Source organism: Ornithorhynchus anatinus, chromosome 8, assembly GCF_004115215.2.
Source record: "Ornithorhynchus anatinus isolate Pmale09 chromosome 8, mOrnAna1.pri.v4, whole genome shotgun sequence".
In the NCBI taxonomy this organism is placed as follows: Eukaryota; Metazoa; Chordata; class Mammalia; order Monotremata; family Ornithorhynchidae; genus Ornithorhynchus; species Ornithorhynchus anatinus.
This window is the reverse complement of record NC_041735.1, coordinates 54,028,072-54,047,391: the sequence shown is the minus strand read 5'-3', so window position 1 is coordinate 54,047,391 and position 19,320 is coordinate 54,028,072. Positions and strand designations below refer to the sequence as shown.

The window sequence follows — 19,320 nt, the reverse complement described above, 5'->3', positions numbered from 1 at the left end:
TAAAGTAGCCCTAGTGGGGTTTGTCCTGGTAGCACCTAGAGTCTCAGAGAGTAATTAGAGAGGAATAATGATAATGATTATGGTATTTGTTAAGTGCTTACTATGTACCAAGCACTGTTCTAAGCACTGGGGTAAATACAAAGTAATCAGATTGACCCACATGGGACTCACAGTCTCAATCCCCATTTTAAAGATGTGGTAACTGAGGCACAGAGAAGTTAAGTGACTTGCCCAAGATCACACAGCAAAGAAGTGGCAAAACTGGGATTAGAACCCATGATTTCTGACTCCCAAGCCCGTGTTCTTGCCACTAGGCCATGCTGCTCCTCTCGAGCCGCATGAATGAATATTTATTCATTCAATCATTTTTATTGAACACTTATACTGTGTGCAGAGTACTGTTCTAAGTGCTTGGGAGAATACAGTACAGCAGTAAAAGTCACAATTAATCTTTGGTCCTACTGGTAGAGGCAGGAATAGTTTCTTGCCCTAAAAGAGCTGCTTCGAGGTTGTTGGGGAAGTTTTCTGCAGCGCTTCCTCATTCTCCGGGAGTACGTCATTCAGAATCCTGGGGGGTTCATATGCTACTTTGTGATACGTGTTTTATCATTTAGGGAAAGTTTGGAACCTGTTGGGTGATGATCAGACCAGCATTCGGCACCACACAGAGCAGAAGTAATATGAATTTTCGTCAGGGCTTCCTGTCAGTTGAGGATAGAAGCAGTGTGGCCTAGTGGATAGAGCACAAGCCTGGGAGTCAGAAGGATCTGGGTTCTCATCCTGGCGCTGCTACTTCTCTGCTATGTGATCTTGGATGAGTCACTTGACTTCTCTGTGCCTCAGTTACCTTATCTGTAAAAATAGGGATTAAGACTGTGAGCCCTATGTGGCATAGGGACTGTGTCCAACTGATCAGCTAGGATCTATCTCAGTGCTCAGTATGGTGCCTGACATGTTGTAAGTGCTTACCAAAAACCATTGTAAGGTGCCGGGATCCATCGAAAACATTTGGTTTGTGAAAAACAGTGTTCGACACTGTGAGCTGATGTTAAGCACCCTCATTGAGTGGGTGTGCCACATTGAGGTTTGATTTGCCAATTCTGGGTTATCCAGTGCTTTTTGTTCCCATTTCAGCACATCTGTCCTGAAACCATCCATGAGATGGAAGCTTATCAGAGAGCAGTGCTGCTGTGAGGAGTCTGACCGATCCCTGAAGAATCTCTCTTTCTCCCTGTTGTTTTCAGGCCTTAGGGAGTTGTGCATTGATGACTGTGGCATAGTTTTAGGGTTAGAGAAGATTTTGGAGGCCCGAGTCATGGGACTCTGATTTCAGAGAGTGGAACAAGGCTTCTTGATGGACAGCTCCCCAAAAGTTCCATTCATTCAATCATATTTATTGAGTGCTTACTGTGTGCAAAGCACTTTACTAAGTGCTTGTGAGAGAGTACACTGTAACAATAAAAACACATTCCCTGCCCACGATGAGCTTAAAGTCTAGAGGTTCCAGAGTAGTAATAGTTAATGGTGTTTAGCGAGTGTCCACTGATTTCAATGCACTATACTAATTGCAAAGTGACACATTCTTTGCCCACAAGGAATTTACGCTCCAATGGGGAAGACAGAGACTCCTGTCTTTGTGACATCCTTATTAGACAATCATATGTGCAATTGAAGATGAAATTTCCATTTCCTCCATTTTGGGATTAATCATTTGTTTGAGTTCATTTACCTTTTTTTTAAATCTGTATTTCTAAACTTGCACACATTATTATAGACGGGGAATGTGTCTGTTAATTGTTTTATTGTACTCTTCCACATGCTTAGTACAGTGTTTTGCACACAGTAAGGGCTCAATAAATCTGACTGAATGAAGTTATTTAAGTCCATCCAGCAGTCCAATTTTTACTTCAGACATTGATACCCATTTGCTTTAGGGGCAGTTTTCAATAAATTTACTGCCTAAAATGATGAATTCAATAATTTCCAAAGGCAAAATCCTGTAGCATCTCAAAGTAACATTAGGGCAGCTAGTTCAGAGAATTCATTTTTTTTTTAAGCAAATCACTTCCTCATCCCTCAATTATGCATTAAATGCTCCAATCAGGTGCATGGCCAAAATGCCACAGGTGTTCACTGTATGGATGAGGATTGTAAGAGGCAGGATGACTTTACATCTATAACACAGGGTGGACCTCTGGCTATGCTTGTCAGAGAGCTACACTTATTAAAATGCACACTATCCCTGAACACAGTACCTGCTAGCTAAACCTGTCTTAATGACGGTAATAATTGTGGTATTAAGCACTTAGTGTGTGCCAAACATTGTGTTAAGCGGTGGGAAAGATACAAGATAATCAGATTGGGCACCATCCCTGTCCCATATGTGGCTCACAGTCTAGTAGAAAGGTGAACAGGTATTTGATCTCCATTTTACAGATGAGGAAACTGAGACCCAAAGAAGTTAAGTGACTTGCCTAAGGTCACACAGCAGGCAAGTGGTGGAGCTGGGATTAGAACTTTCAGGCCCATGCGCTTTCCATTAGACCACACTGCTCCTCTAATAGGACAAAAAAAGAGTGGCAAAAACAAGGCTACCTAGGTTTGATACAGGGTTCCCACTGGATTGTAAGATTCTTGAGGGCAGGGTTCGTGTCCGCCAACTCTATTGTACTCTGCCAAGCACTCACTACAGGGCTTTGCACATAGTAAGCACTCAATAAATGCCATTGAATGATTGATTTTGAGATTACTCCCTTTGTTACACCACCAGGAATTTCCCGAATGTCCCTTTGGGGTAGTTCAATTCTTTTTATAAGCTCCTTCATCGTCCCTCTCTCCAATTATTTTCTCATGGTCCAAGCCTTCACATATTTGGCCTTAATTCTAATGAGGATGTTTTTGAAATGTCTGAAGAAACCATATGGCCAATGTTAAATTAGGGCTGCCAAATAAAAATAACTTCTTTTCATTAGAGTGCAGTATTAGCCAGATTGATTCTTCACAGCGTATTCATAGTAAGTTCACTGTTCACTCTGGCATGGCATGGCCTAAGGCTGCATTTTGAAATCTTGCAGATAAAACATGTGCCAATGCTCAAAATTTTTACAGCCTTTCCTCCAATTGGGGTTTCAGCCTGCCTTTACCCCTGAGAGAAAAATGATTCAAATAACCATGTCCATACTGCTGTTTTTCCATGAATCATTACTGGCCCTTGCAGATGGTCCAGTGGCTATCTTTAAGCCTGCTTTAGACATTTTGGAGCAGAAGTGCTTTCACATCCCAGAGAAATCAGAGACACCTTTCAACATGGGGTGTGAGCTGTCATAAGAAACATGTTGATAATCCATGTGTTCCACAAGCAAAGTTATCGGGCATTGTGGAATAGGCCTAGACTATTTTGAGAATCAATCAGTGGTATTTACTGAGCACTTACTCTATATAGAGCACTGTACTAAGCGCTTGGGAGAGTACAGCAGAGGTGGTAGACATGTCCCCTACCCACAGTAAGTTTACAGTCCAGAGGAGGAAGGAAAAAGACACCTACTCTCCAATTGTCTAAAGTCTGTGATATGTAGGAGGAGTTAGCAGTGAGCTGGTAAGATTTACCTTGTGACCCATGGCAATAATAATAATAACAGTTATTATTATCGTGGTACTTATTAAGTGCTTTTTATGTGCCAAACACTGTACTGAGCATTGGGATAGATACAAGTTAATCAGGTTGGACAGTCCCTCTCCCACATGAGGTTCACACTCTTAATCCCCATTTTACAGATGAGGTAACAGAGGCACAGAGAAGCTAAGTAACTTGCCCAAGGTCACACAGCAGACATGTGGCAGATTGGGGATTAGACTCCAGCCCCTTCTGTAGACTCCAGGCCCTTCTGATGCCTGGCTCATGGTCTATCCACTAAGCCATGCTGCTTCACTTGCCCTTTGGACATAATCCATTGGTGTGAGGAATAACTATCATTTGTAATTTTAAGGGACTTAGCAATTGTGAAGGGCCCTATAAAAGGTAAATCACAATGTAATCAATTTGTTGAACACTTACTGCATGCAGTACCAAGCTCTTGGGAGAATAAAATACAACCGAGTTGGTAGACACGTTCCCTGCCCACAAGTGAGCCTATGGCTAACACTCATAACTCCTGGAGACCACCAAGTGAAGCCACTGGCATTGGAACTACAATGAGATCCATCACAAATCAGTTTGTAGAATCTGATTTACTTTCCTTTTCTGCTTCTTACCAGTGGAAATGGATGGAGAAAGACAGACACAGACACGCACACACCTGACAAGTATCCTGGCAGCATATTGCATCACCTGCAGAGCTTCATAATTAAGCCAACTTGGGAAATTAAAATTCCAGACCTCTTGATGAATGTTAGTTTTGCTTTATTCTCATATTTCCTGAAGAAAAACAGAGGCTGTATTTGGGAGAGGGAGGCAGGCCTTTGCTTTATGCATTTTTTTTCTTTGAGTTTGAGCTGAGAGGGCAGTTTTTTTGTATTTCCCTTTCAAAGAATTACTCTAGTTGTTTTTCCCTTAGCAGTAGCTCAAGTGCAACCACTTTGAGCCTGGCCCGAAGTTAGATACTTTCAGATTTCTAAGATGCACTTTGAAAAGACCTGATTGAAGAAACACTTTTAAATGGTAAGAAACCCAAAGCTGCTACTTCAATGTTTCATCAGTCTTCTTGCCCTTCTCTGGATCTAGACTGTAAGCTTAGTGTGGACAGGGTACGTGCCTACGTCCTCTGTACTGAATCTCCCAAGTGCTAATGCTCTACCCCAACTAAGTGCTCAATAAATACTCTTGATTGATGGGGGTCCTCCACTGGATTGGCCTTTGCTACTCACTCCCCTCATTAAAGAGTCACTCAACAAGTGCTTAGGCTACAGACATATTACTTCTTCACTTCTGAGGAAGGGGCTGGTGAGCTCTGGTCACTGGATTCTGTTCCACCTCCTTTAAATAACTCTCAATCTCTGCATCCTCCCCAAGGTGAAGATATTCTGGTTACTGCCTTGGAGCAGGTGACCTGGATGTTCTTTGCTCTGTTAAGGTTTTATGCTTTAAAAGTGGTAGTTAAACATTTACTCTGGGCTATGCACTGTACTAAGTGCTGTGGTAGGTACAAGATAACCACATTATCCTGTGCAAAGGGGGCTCACAGTCTTAATCCCCATTTTTTGGATGAGGTAACAGGCACAGATAAGTTAAGTGACTTGCCCAAGATTACACAGCAGACAAATGGTAGACCTAGGATTAGAACCTAGGTTTTCTGCCATCCAGGCCTATGCTCTATTCACTATAGACCTATTTAATTTTCAACAGTGAAAATTTGAGATGACTTTTTCGGGGAAGGAGGATTCAGGTGCACATAATTTTGTCATTGCTACTCCCATTTTCAAGATTTCCTTAGCATACTTGGCCAATATAGTCAGAGATAGCAACAACTCTAACCACCACTCATTGCCTCCCTGGATTCATCTCTGTGATTTCCTATTTTAATAGCATAGGAAGTGGGTAGGCTGTCAGGGAGGGAGACATGAGAGGTTCCCCCTTCATTTGTTTCCCTCTCCAGTTTGTAACTGGTCTGAGTGTGCCCTAGAGATAAACCAGTCATCAGGGCTCAAACAGCATGTCCTAGTGAATAGAGCACAGGCCTGGGAGTCAGGAGGATCTGAGTTCTAATTCCAGCTCCAACACTTGTCTGCTGTGGGACCTTGGGTAAGTTACTTAACTTCTCTTTACCTCATTTCCCTCAACTGCAAAATGGGGATTAAGACTCTGAGCCCCATATGGGACAGGGAGTGTGTCCAACCTGGTTAGCTTGTATCTACCCCAGTTCCTTTCATATAGTAAATGCTTAATAAATACCACAAATATTATTATAAACTTTATCCACCCCCAGTACTTAGAATAATCCCTAGCACATAGTAAGTGCTTAGTACAGTGGTTTGCACACACTAAGCACTCAGTATATGCAAGTGAATGAAGTGCTTAAATACCATTAAAAAAGTGGGACTGACTTGGCAGTATGCTAGACAAAATGAGTCATCTCTAACTTTCAGGCTCCAGTTTAAACAATTCTTGTGCTCAGGGGAAGAAAATGCAAGGTTGGTGGGTGAGGAAAGGTTCACAGCACCATTTGGTACTGAATAGCCCCAGGGGGAATGTTTAAAAGTTACATAAATTCCCCACTGGTATCAATCAAGTGATCCTGGGTGCAAGAAGGAAGTAGAAAGTTAACTTTATATGGGGGCTTCTCTGCCTGCCTCCGTGATCTGGTGAAAATCAGGCAAAGATACAATTATTTTTTTCCTGAGTTAGCTGGAAAAGTGTATTAATTCCTCTCCTTGCTTTGTGCGGGGAGCCTGATTGGGCAGTGCTGAACACTATTCTCATTACCAGTCAGCTGAAAGTAGTTTCCAGTTGTGAGCTGGCCACCTCACATTGCCTTAAATGTTAAAGTATCATCTGGAATCCATTAGTAAGCAAGAGCAAGCTGGTGGCAATTAGAAGAATCCTGGGTAAAAATGCTATTTAATTCTTCTGAGGGCCCTGGGAAAGTCTACCTGAGAGAAGTAGAACACCCACCCTGAGATGGAGCGGCAGGTCAGGTTTAGTGCCGTTCTTTCTCCTGTAGTATTATTCCCGAGTGAATGAAGGTGAGAGAGTTAGTAGCAAAATAACTAATGATGTTTGAGGTTTTTATCAATTTTGGAAATTGCTTTACTCTCAACTGTGATGTTAAATGGAGTGGGTTTTTTTAACCTTCTATCACCACTTTAAATCCCAATTCAAGAAATGTGTACTTTTTTGGTATTATCATTTTGTTTGACCTCTGATAGCATCCAGCCAATAGAATGGAAACTTTTGCAGAAGAATTGTGATCCTCATTTTCTCTTTGGCTTTAAGAGGGGCAGGTCTGTTATTTGAGAATAGAACTTGTTAAGTTTTGAAGCTGAACAAGTCAGGTGCCTATTACTAAATTAGACAGCAGACTTACCACCTTTATTTTTAAAAATAATTCATCAGGTTTCAATCTCTGGATTTATTTGATCCATCAGTTCATTAGAAAATCATGACCCTTTACCATGGGGGAAGGGGTCAGGGAGAGACAGGTAACCATAGAAAGGGGGAAGTTAAAGTCCTTACAAGGGTGGAGTGTAGAGTCAGTCATTGGTAGTAGTACCCAGCTAGTCACATTTCCATTCACAAAGACTGATAAGATGAATCAGAGAATCACAGTGCCAGGGATGCAGAGCATGCTCTGGAAGCTATGTGAATGGTAGGCTCACAGTATGTTTTCCTCTAACTTAGCATTCTCCAAGACAGTTCATATTAAAGCAGCCCATTTCAAAGGTATTTTCTTCAGAAGATTTCCCTTTCCCCAAAAGGGAAGCAAATACAAAAACTTTAATTTTTCCAAAAAGACTTTTCAACTCTTTAACACTCATTATTTCATGCTTGACCATTCCCCCACAAAGCCCTAAATGGTTCTGGCATTTCTCTTGGACTTCTTTAAAATCTAAAGTTTTGAAAGGTGGGTGTTTTTTTTGGTCTCAGCAACATCCCTGTAGCTGTTGAAAGTACAGCACCTAAAATATAAATATAAATCATGCTATCACCCAGTGTTCTGGAGGGGACACGGCTAGGAGAGGCCAAATGAGTCCTTGCATTGTATCCTTCTTGACTTTGTCGTGCCAACTTAGGCTGATTGAATTTCTGGAGTCTTTGAGGATCTCAGTTAGTTGATTAGACCTCAGCTGCTCTGACTGTACAATTTGTCATCCGACTACCTGCGGCAACTGATGATAGAGATCTACAAGCCTGTTTGAAACGAAGAACCTTTGACTAGAACCCAGCCTCAAACCTTTTCTGAGGTTATGAAAAAGTTTACCTAACGTTGGTTTGGGAATGTGGATCTCACATTCTCTGTACGGTGGTTGAGTTTGTCTAGGATCAGGAGCGGAAGTAATAAGGGGAGAAAAAGAAATGGAAAACTATTCAGACTTTAGGACAAGCATTCAAGCCATTGGATACTTGTCCAAACCAATCCTCCAAATCCTTTGAACATCTCCCATCTTTACTGACCACACCTAAGCTATTAACAACACATGGAGCATAAGCTATGATTATTTTTCATGCAGCTGAAGTCTGTGCTGCTAAGTGGTATATACTGTCTGTACTCACTGAGGTGTGGTTCTCAGGTATTCTCATTTATGAGACCATGACTATTATCCTTTAACTTCTGGTGTGAAATAACAGTGTCTTGGCTTTTTGACTTACCCTGTAGAGATAATTTTTCCCCCTTTTACTTCTGATGTACGGTATGTAGATTTAGCTGCATCCATTAAAAACTTTCAAAGGTTTTATTATTTACTTGAAACTTGCTCTGTGTGTGCTCAAGGCTCATTAGAGATTCTATGTTATTTTTAATGAAGGGTGAAACCAATTTTGAGATGCCAACCAAGTCAGCTGAAAATGAATTTGAAAGCTGTAATACTAGATACTATTTCAATTGTGAAACAAATGCATAGTTTATTCAGTAAAATTGAATCACTGGAAGAGGAGAAACTGGGTCCTGTACTCCAAATGCTAAGGTGTTTTGTTTTTTTTAATTTGGTGTATGCTCGAGAAAAATCCAAATTGGAAAAAACTAAGAAAGACATCCTAAATAATTACCCTTCTAGACTGTAAGCTCATTGTGGGCAGGGAATATCTACCAACTCTGTACTCCCCTAAGTGCTTAGTACAGTATTCTGCATACAGTCATTGCTCAGTAAATACAGTGATTACTCTTTTCCTCTTTCCTGGGTTTAAGGAAAAGGAATTGTGGGTGGCTTCCTGGAACACTAAAGATGGTGAAGGACTGACAGAGTAGAATTTGAGGATGTTTCCCAGTTGATGAGAGCAGAGATGCCAGGGCATGTTTGTCCTTTTAACTCCCTACTGCTATCACCACATCGGTTGTGCCAGGTAACTCTGAGACTGGCACATCTTGAGTGTTCTCATCAGGCAGCTAATGTTACTGTTGCTGTCACCCTTGTTCTGCACAAAATAGATCATCACTATTACAGCCCTGGACCCAGTTGTAGTCACTGTTCTGTTGTTTTAGTTGACGGTAGCCTCCCTTTCCCTTTTTTATGTGTGTGGTGTTTAAGCTCTTACTACTCATCAAACACTAACCTAATTGTGAGGGGGGTAGATACAAGTTAATCAGGTAGAAAACTGTCCCTGTCCCACATGGGACTCACAGTCTAAGTAGAAGGGAGAGCAGGTATTGAATCCCCATTTTTGAGTTGAGGAAAGTGAAACACAGAGAAGTTAAATGACTTACCCAAGGTCACAGGGCAAACTAGTGGAGCTGGAAATATATTGGGAAAATATCTGTTTGGCTACTGGTGACCCCGTGGTTATAGACAAACAGCTGAGCGTTTAGAGGATTGGGGACTGGGGTGCTCTCTCTTTAGACCATAGACCTACCACCCTCCTTTTTTTCTTCTTGTTAGAAACCAGTTCCTTTTTAGTAAGAATTCAGGCAATTCATTTTACTAGCAGAAACCTATGAAGATTCATGTCATTTTAACATTTCCTTATCAGTTTTCATCTCCTGCTGCTCTGCTCCTTCCTTATCCTTTTGTAGCTTTCAGTTGCCTCTTTTGTACTTTCTCTCTTCTCTCAAATTTTACCAATTTCATTTTCCATATTTGTCCATGTTTCTCCTCATCCTCCTTCTCTCTTTCCTCTCCTTTCTCTGTCTCTTTCCTGTTCTCTCCCACCGTCTTCCCTCTTGAGGGTGAGTTGAAAGTAGGCTACAGTTGGATGAGTTTGGGAAACCAGCTGAGGTGTAGTGGGTAAAAAAAAAGTTGACTCATAAAATAGAGAAAGCCAGAGCCAATGCTCAGGCATTTCTGTTTGATGCAGAGGGAGACTTGCAGCCACTGAAGACTTCTGTGTAGTGAAGAGATATTGCTCTCCTTGTATTTCCTGTTCCCTATCTCCCTCCTCATCTTATCCACATTTCTATGTCTCACTGACTTGTCCTCTGCCCTTTGTCTCTCTATTCCAGATCTTTCTTTCATTCAGTTGTATTTATTGAGCGCTTACTGGGTGCAGAGCACTGTACTAACCACTTGGATAGTACAATTCGGCAACAGATAGAGACAGTCCCTACCCAAGAACAGGCTCACAGTCTAGAAAGGGGAGACAGACAACAAAACAAGTAGGCAGGCATCAGTAGCATCAAAATAGATAATTAGAATTATAGATATATAATACATCATTAATAAAATGAATAGAATATGTATATACACAAGTGCAGTGGGGCGGGGAAGGGGGTAGAGCAGAGGGAGGGAGTAGGGGCATTAGGGGAGGAGGAGCAGAAGAAAAGGGAGATTCAGTCTGGGAAGGCCTCCTGGAGGAGATGAGCTCTGAGGGCTTTTAAGGAAGAGAGCTAGTTTCCTCTCAGGTTCTTCACCCCCACTGTCACCCTGCATTTCAGCTTAGATCCAGTTTCCTGCCCTGTTCCTAGCTCAGTGGTGTGGTGTCTCAAAGCTCTGTGATTCTGTTTGCCTCAAACCCTGGGTTCATCAGTTTGGTCTGCCCCAGCCAGGGGCTTGGGAGCCAGGCCCACTCTCAGGAGTGGTCGCTGGGCTCTGTCCATCCCCAGGACTTGGCAAATCAACCTGCCCCTCCCCTTCACATCTGGCCAGGCATGTGAGTGCGTAAAGGGACAAAGTTGAAGTATATTAGTCACTTAGATCTAGATTGCTGCTGGGATTCTCCACTCCGCCTCCGTAGTCAGTCAGATGTATTTGTTGAGTGCTTACTTTGTGCACAGTGCTATACTAGGTGCTTGGGAGAGTACAATATAACAGACACGTTCCCTCCCCACAACGAGCTTACAGTCTGGAGGGTCCTCAACGCAGAGCCCGGATTGGAATGGAGAAGTCTCCTTTCCTGGTTGCGCTTTAATTTTCAATTACTTCTCAAGGGTAAAGACCAAAACTAAGAATTTGGAGAAAAGAACAAGAATAATGTTGGTATTTGTTATGCGCTTACTATGCGCCGAGCACTGTTCTAAGCACTGGGGTAGACACAAGGGAATCAGGTTGTCCCACGTGGGGCTCACAGTCTTAATCCCCATTTTACAGATGAGGTAACTGAGGCACAGAGAAGTTAAGTGACTTGCCCAGAGTCACACAGCTGACAAGTGGCGGAGCTGGGATTTGAACTCATGACCTCTGACTCTAAAGCCCGTGCTCTTTCCACTGAGCCACGCTGCTTCTCAAGAAGGAACTCTTCTTCTTTGATTGACAAATGGCTGAACATTCCAGTCCCGGCAGGTGTCGTTTTCACTAGCTTTCAATGGGAAGCAGAAGGCTCAGTGGAAAGATTTGCTTTTTTCTGTACAGTTTGTCAGGAATGTGAACTATGAAAAAGTCACTTCAGAAATACTGAGATCAATGAGGGATTCTAAGTCATGTCCCATACCATTAAAATGCCCCCATTTCATGGTTGGAAACATAACCCTATAGACCCCACTAAAACCTGGTTATTGATATTGGCTTCTGATGATAATCAAGCTGTGAAATTGCAATTATCTTCCATACCCCAGGGGTTTTTGTGTGTGAAGTTCTCACTGGTTACAGTGGAGGGGTGGAGCATGGGAGAAACTTTTTTGTAAAGGGGAAGAAATCCATCCCAGGGAACAGGCTGCTTTAGGAGGGAGGGTGATGCGAAAGCTGGAATTTGGACATCCAATAAAGATCTGACATCCCTATAGACTGTAAGCCTGGTGTGGGCAGGGATTGTCTCTATTGCAGAATTGTACTTTCCAAGCACTTAGTACAGTGTTGTGCACGCGTAAGTGCCCAATAAATCAAATGAATGAATATAGGCGGGGAGATGTGCGTCTCTCGGGGAGAGAGCTGAAAACTATTTAATACTGATGTTGGTAGTTAAGTGCTTACTATTTGAGTGCCATCCCTTCTGCAGCCCATCCAGCCTGGCATTTCCACAACTGTCTGGTGCCCAAGTTGGGCTCAGAACAGAGTGACCTGCTTTGGAAGTGGAAACTGCAGACCTGAGCTTAAGAAATCTCTAGACTGTAAGCTCGTTGTGGGCAGGGAAGGTGTCTCCAAAACTCTTTTGTATTCTCCCAAGTGCTTAGTACAGTGCTCTGCATACAACAGTGCTCAAATGCCATTTATTGAGTGATCTCCAGAGGCCATAATAGATCTTAAGCCTCTCTATCACAGACTGTCTTTTGCTTCTGTTGTGCTCTTCTCAATGCTTTTGTCTTTTGAATTCTCTTAAGTAGTTTACTAATAGTCACTATTTTTTGCATTTGGGTAAAAAATATTGTCCCTTGTGAATAGATAGGGTGTTATTTTTTGTAAAGAGTCAGGCGTTAGTTCAAATGATTGGCAAATGGCTCTCTAAACAGCAGGCTTATGGAACTTGAAAAATGTTTACTTTTTAGTCTGCTCCTCCACCATGGGTGTGTTTTGCTTCAGCACCAGCTTTTCTGAAAGGTGACTTCCCAAGCAAATTTAGAGCATGTAAGTCGGTCAGTGTCCTCTAGGCTGAAAGCTTGCTGTGGCCGGGGAATGTGTTTGTTTTCTTTTATTATATTGTACTCTCCCATGCTCTTATTACAGTGCTCTGCACACAGTAAGTGCTCAATATGACTGACTGAATACTGTGTGCTGAACTCTGTACTAAGCACATGGGAGAGCACAGTACAACAAATGGGTAGACCTATTACCTGCCCACAAAGAGCTTAGAGTCTACAGGAAGGAAGCTAAATAATTTTAGACCACTTCTTTCACATTCTGGAGATACAAGAGGACGAGAAAATGGGCTGAATATTTTCAAATTTAAGGCTTTTTTTGGGGGTGGGGAGAAGTGTCTTTTTAATTGATCCATCATTTATTTAGCCTCAAATGGGAGCCAAGCACTGTACTAAGCACTTGGGAGGGTACAATAGAGACAGTGGACATGATCACTGCCCTCAAGGAGCTTACAGTCTAGTGGGAAAGATAGACACTAGTATAATAAAATTCTGTTGATACCATTTATAAGTACAGTCTCAAACTTTAAAATGGTTTTAATGCAATATAAGATCAATATATGGACAACTTTTTCTCTCTCTCTCTCTCACACTGGCTCAGGGTCACATGTGTTCCATGTAAATTTTTGTTGTTGTTGTTCGATAATAGGTACAGCATTGCCTCAAGAGGGGAGAAATGTGTATCTCACCTCTCTCCAAGAAATGCAGAACAAGACACTTAGCCTAGGTGGGACAAACTCTAACTCTAGACCATTTGGGGGAACTCTCATGATGACCATATGGCTTATAAAATACTTTCTAAATTGAACCATTCCTCCTTCTGTAGTGAATGTTCTAACTTTGAGTTATAAATGATTGCTCTTTTATCTGGGGGTGGCGGTGGGGCTGGGGAAAAAGGGGTGGTCAATATTGGTGCTTCTGATTTGAAAGAATTTAGTTCTGTTTGACCTTGAATTTACTGCAAAAGATCCATTGTAGATCCTTTTGGTATCTGTTCTCAGATCAGACTCCTACACCAACACGATTCCTGAAGAACTGTGAGGAAGTGGGCCTCTTCAATGATATTGACTGTTCCTTAGAGCACGAGTTTAGAAAGGCACAGGAAGAAGAGAACAATAAAAGGGTATGTTTTAGTGAAATAAAACCTTTTTATCCTGCTTATTTTGAGCTGCACATCCATATTACCTGTAAGAAACCTTCAGTTGAAAACTAGGTGGCACTGTAGATTGCGGTAATGTGGTTTGAAAAATGATTTTTATTTATTCATAACAGTGTTTGACTTGAGTGAAAACTGCTGATTCTTTGTTGTTGAGTGAGTAGCTTTGGACTATAAATTCCATAGCCAGATAAACCACAGGGCAAATGCTGTCTAGAAAATAAATTCAAAGCCAAAGCCACACAGCTCTAAAGGGAGGCAGATTCAGCAAAATTTGCCACGCTATGAGGTAAATTCAGGTACGTTTGCAACCTTACCCACCCAAGATTAGCAGTTATAATCTGTTGTTTGACTTTGTCCAAATTATCTTGTGCAGGCAGAATGTGGCAAAGAAAGAGATGAAGGGAGGGAATGAAGGTGGGAGGAGGTGGAGAAAAGAATATTTAGATTGGAAAGATTGAAAATAAGTTCTCATTTTTGTTCTGGTCCTAACAGTGTCAGCCCTCTTCTGTCCCTCCTCCATCCTTTTTGTTGTTGTTTGTTAGCGAGTAGTGCAATCAGTAATTAGGATCTTCCCCCTTTCCTATGCTTCCTCTGTCGGTCCCCCTTACTGGAACATGCAGGGATTTAAAGTTGACAGAAATTCTGGATCATTGAGAGATTGTTTGAAACATAGAGAAGCAGCTTGGCTTATTGGAAAGAGCATGAGCCTGGGAGCCAGAAAACCTGGTTTCTAATCCTGGCTTTGCCATTTACCTGCTATGCGACCCTGGTCAAGTCACTTAACTTCTCTGTGCCTCAGTTCCCTCATCTGCAAAATGGGGCTTCAATACTTGCTCTCCCTACCAATACTATGAGCCCCATGTGGAACCTGATGATCCTATGTCTGCCCCAGCAGTTAGTACGATGAATGACACACAGTAAGCACTTAACAAATGCCACAATTATTATTAGGTATTTCAATTTTTAAATTCCTAAATGTATGCTATATTTTAAAAATATTACATATGGGAGAAATTGTTATAACTGATTGTAGTGATTTTCATATTTAGTATTGAGTCCAATAATGGAACCCATTGAAAGAAAATACAAAATTCTAAAGGCAATTCCTTTGTTTCATTCAATCATATATATTGAGTGCTTACTGTGTGTAGAGCACTGTACTAAGAGCTTGGGAAGTACAATTCAGAAACAGAGACAATCCCTTCCCACAACGGGCTCCATCTAGAAGGGGGGAAGCAGCCATCAAAACAGATAAACAGGCATAGTAGCATCATTATCAATAAATATAATTATAGATATAAACATTGATAAAAAATAGAATTATAATTATAAATATGTACACATATACATAAGTGCTGGGGGGAGTTTAGAGAAAAGGGAGCAGGTTGGGGCAATGGGGAGGGGAGGGAGAGCAGAGGAAAAGGGGGGCTTAGTCTGGGAAAGCCTCCTGGAGGAGGTGAGCTTTCAGGTGAGCTTTGAAGGAGGGAACTGTGCTACTTTGGTGTAGTTTCCATTCAGGGCACCCCTAATGGCCTAGGTTCATGGATTGCTGAAGCTTCTACAACAAATATATTGAATTTCCTTTCACAGTGGCTAAAGGAAATTTTCAATCCAAAATGTTCAAGCTTTATTATTCATGTAAATTAAACTCCAATTATTTTAATGATCATATTGCTATTAAGTGCTTACTATGTGCTATGCACTGGGGTAGATACAGGATAATTTGATTGAACACAGCCTTTGTCCCACATAGGACTCACATTTTAAGTGAAAGGAGAACAGGTATTTAAGCCCCATTTTGCAGAGGAGGAACTGAGACACAGGGCAATTAAGTGACTTGCCCAAAGACACACAGCAGACAAGTAGCAGAGTCAGGATTAGAACCCAGGTCTCATGACTCCCACTCCTGTGCGCTATCCACTAGGCCTTTTATTTTTGGCAGTAAACTTAAGTACTGTATATCTGAGGTCACAAATTTTTCAATACTCTCAGCCTCAAATTCTTCTTGGCTGAATATTAGCAACATCATCATACCTGAGGTTTAACCTGAAGAAGTTGGCTTCTTTCTCATATTTCTTCTAAAATTTACACATCTCATGACACTGTCCATCTCTCATGACACAGTCCACTGTTTACTCTGCTTTGACCTTGGTGCTCTGACTAAAGATAAAAGCAGTATCATGTACAATGTACCCTTTCTGCCATAATTCTCTCAAAATGTCAGTTTATCACATGTTTAGAAGTCTCCCAAACAAGCTAGTATGCATCAGTCTTTTCAAAATTCAAATATTCAGAGAAAACATTCTCCACTATAATTTCATTCCTGGTGGATCGGTTACCTTAGATATCTGCTTAACTGGTTCCTGCCTAAATATTCCTGTCTAGAGACACACTTGGGAATTATTCCTGGTACAGCGCTTGAACTGATAGCTGAAAGTGCACTTACAGACAAGTAACCACTTTCAAAGTGGGAAATTGCGAAGGGGAAGTGAAGAATTTTCCCTTCTTTTCCCCTATATCATTCTCCAGATGGATGTCAGGGTAAATCTTTGCCTGTAGTACTAACTCTATCCCACAGGCAAAGCCTAGTCCAGAAAATTGCCCAGCAACTCCATGTGAAAGTGGTGAGGGAAAGAAAGCGGTGGTGTCAGATGATCTTTCAAGCTATTGGGTTATCATTCGATGGTATTTTTTGAGCACTTAACTGTGTGCAGAGCACTGGACTAAACACATGGGAGGGTATGATACAACGGAGTTGGTAGACATGTTCCTTGCCCACAATGAGATTAGGGAAGGAAGTGAGCTCTATCCTAGTGTTGTGTGTGTGTGTGTGTGTGTTATGGTATGTAAGCACTTGCAATGTGTCAAGCACTGTTCTAAGCACAGTTGAAGCTGTACATGGTCACTGGCCCACATGGAGCTTCCTCTTGGAGGAAGAACATGTATTGAATCCCCATTTTTGTAGTTGAGGAAAGTGAGGCACAGAGAAGTTATTTGGCTTGCCCAGAGTCACACAGCAGGCATGTGGCAGAGTTGCTTTATCCACTAGGCCTCCCTGGGTTGTGGGGAGAAACCTCTACTTCCTTCTCAGATCCCGTGGATGGGTGCATGGGGCCTAATGCTGAAAAGCGGCATGGCCTAATGGAAATAGCATGGGCTTGCGAGGCTGAGGACTTGGGTCCTGATGCTAGTTCTGCCAACTGCTGTGTGACCTTGGGCAGACCACTTCACTTCTCTGTGTCTCCATTTCCTCATCTGCAAAATGGGGCTTAAATATCTGTTCCCCCTCCTGCTTAGAATGGGAGCCCCATGTGGGACAGAGACTGTATCTGACCTAATTTGTCCCTATCCCGTTGCTTAGAGCAGTGTTTGACACATAGTAAGTGCTTAGCAAATACCAGAAAAAGAGCACCTGTGTTGATGACAGCTGAACCACTGGAGACCCACCCCATCCTGTCATCCTGATAGTCCTGAGCTAGCACCTGGACCCCTCTAAGCCCATCTTTCCCCTCTGCTGCTCCCAGATGGGTGACTGCACCTGATCCAAACTGGTCAGAGGAGGCTACCATCCCAGCTCCTTGAGTCTTAGCTACAAAGCAAGTGATGATCCCGTACCTTTATCCAGGCCTGCCAGTGGCCTTGCCTCTGACATGTTTGTGGAGGCATCGAAGCAGGAAGTGGGCGGAATGAGTGCTAACTCAGTCCCTGATTTTCATCTCTTTTTCCCTATTAGGGTGGTCATCCATCCCATTTTTTATCAGTCTGATTTTTTTTTTTCAGCTGGTTTTGCCACCGGATACATTTATGCTTGCTATTTTTATTTCAACCACCCTGCCTTGAGCTGTGGTTTGTAATAATGTAATGTTGGTATTTGTTAAGCGCTTACTATGTGCAGAGCACTGTTCTAAGCGCTGGGGTAAACACAGGGGAATCAGGTTGTCCCACATGGGGCTCACAGTCTTAATCCCCATTTTACAGATGAGGGAACTGAGGCCCAGAGAAGTTAAGTGACTTGCCCACAGTCACACAGCTGACAAGTGGCAGAGCTGGGATTCGAACTCATGAGCCCTGACTCCAAAGCCCATGCTCTTTCCACTGCGCCACGCTGGTTTGTATGAAGTGCTTGTATTCACAGGAACCCGGGAGGAGAATTGATGGCTGTGGAGTAAATCAGGGAGAAGGGCTTCTCCAGGGACCTGCTGTAGGTTCTTTGGAAATCTGTCCAAGGTGCCACATGACATCATTATGTCCCATTGTGTACCCTGGATACATATGGCTATTTTCTCTGGGTTGGCAAAGGCATGTCCCATAGATGTGTGTGCCCTCTGTGGCCATTAGTGACCACACTTCTCCCCTCCCATACTTCTCCCACACTCCCCTGCATCCAGCTCCACTTTCCATCTTTCTGCTCAACCCACAGACCATACACTCCCAGTTTAACTACACCGTCATAGGCCTTGAGTATTTTCCCAGTGATCATCCTCTCTTACTAATCTGGAAGTTTTTACAGAAGAAAAAGTTTTTTTTTTTCTCCCACCGTAGTCTGTTGGCTCCTTCACTCTAATTCTATTCCGTCTTCCCTCCTCAATTGAATCGCTCCAGTAAAAAAGTTCCTCAGGAAAACCAACATATGAAGCCCAGAAGCTACCAGTGACCTTAAGGTTTTGGGTTTTTTTAAAAAAAATTATATTTAAGCACTTTATATGTGCTGAGATAGATACAAGTTAATCAGGTTGGACACAGTTCATGCACCACATGGGATTCAGTGTTAATCCCCATTTTACAGATTACGTGAGGGACAGAGAAGTTAAATGACTTGCCTAAGGTCAAGTAGGAGATAATAATTATGGTATTTAAGTGCTTACTCTATGCCAGGCACTGAACTAAGCACTGGGGTGGATACAAGCCAATCAGGTTGGACATAGTCCCTTATCCCACATGGGGCTCACAGTCTCAATCCCCATTTTATAGATGAGGTAACTGAGTCACAGAGAAGTTAAGTGACTTGCCCATAGTGACATAGCATAGAAGTGGTAGAACTGGGATTAGAACCCATAGCATTCTGACTCCCAGGCCCATGCTCTCTCCACTGTGCCGTGCTGCTTCTGAATTGAATTAGAACCCAGGTCCTCTGACTCAGGCTTGAGCTCTTTCCACTAGACCACACTGTTTCTTGGTTTGTTTCTGGCTTGAGGTTGTAATAATAATGTTGATGTTTGTTAAGCACTTACTATGTGCCAAGCACTGTTCTAACTACTGAGGTAGATACAAGGTAATCAGATTGTCCCAGGTGGAGCTCACAGTCTTCATCCCCATTTTACAGATGAGGTAACTGAGGCACAGAGAAGTTAAGTGACTGCTCAAGGTCACACGGCTAACGAGTAGCGGAGCTGGGATTGGAACCCGTGACCTCTGATCCCAAGCCCGTGCACTTTCCACTAAGCTATGCTGCTTCTTACTCGTGTATAGTTTCATGCCTGGAACATATGAGATTTTCCCAAAATAGCATATGAAGTGCCATGTTTCAAAGGGCTGTGAAAAGTCAAATAAATTAGAAGACCGAGCGGCAGT

The 19,320-nt window shown here is 42.4% G+C and overlaps 1 protein-coding gene across 3 annotated transcripts in view; it reads left to right on the top strand.

The window, feature by feature from the left end:
- Window positions 1–19,320, top strand: part of CREB5 (cAMP responsive element binding protein 5) — a 369,622-nt gene that overhangs the window by 9,934 nt on the left and 340,368 nt on the right. The window contains exons 1-2 of one of the 3 annotated variants that reach the window (XM_029070324.1): window positions 6,588–6,678; window positions 13,592–13,713. The exons of 1 other annotated variant lie outside the window; for it this stretch is intronic. Coding sequence is in view for 1 of the 2 variants with exons in the window: in XM_029070322.2 (XP_028926155.1) it covers window positions 13,592–13,713 (122 nt within the window). In the remaining variant the exon portion in view is untranslated. Of the gene's footprint in view, window positions 1–6,587; window positions 6,679–13,591; window positions 13,714–19,320 lie in introns of those variants that run through there. One more of the 3 variants, XM_029070322.2, reaches the window with a different exon arrangement.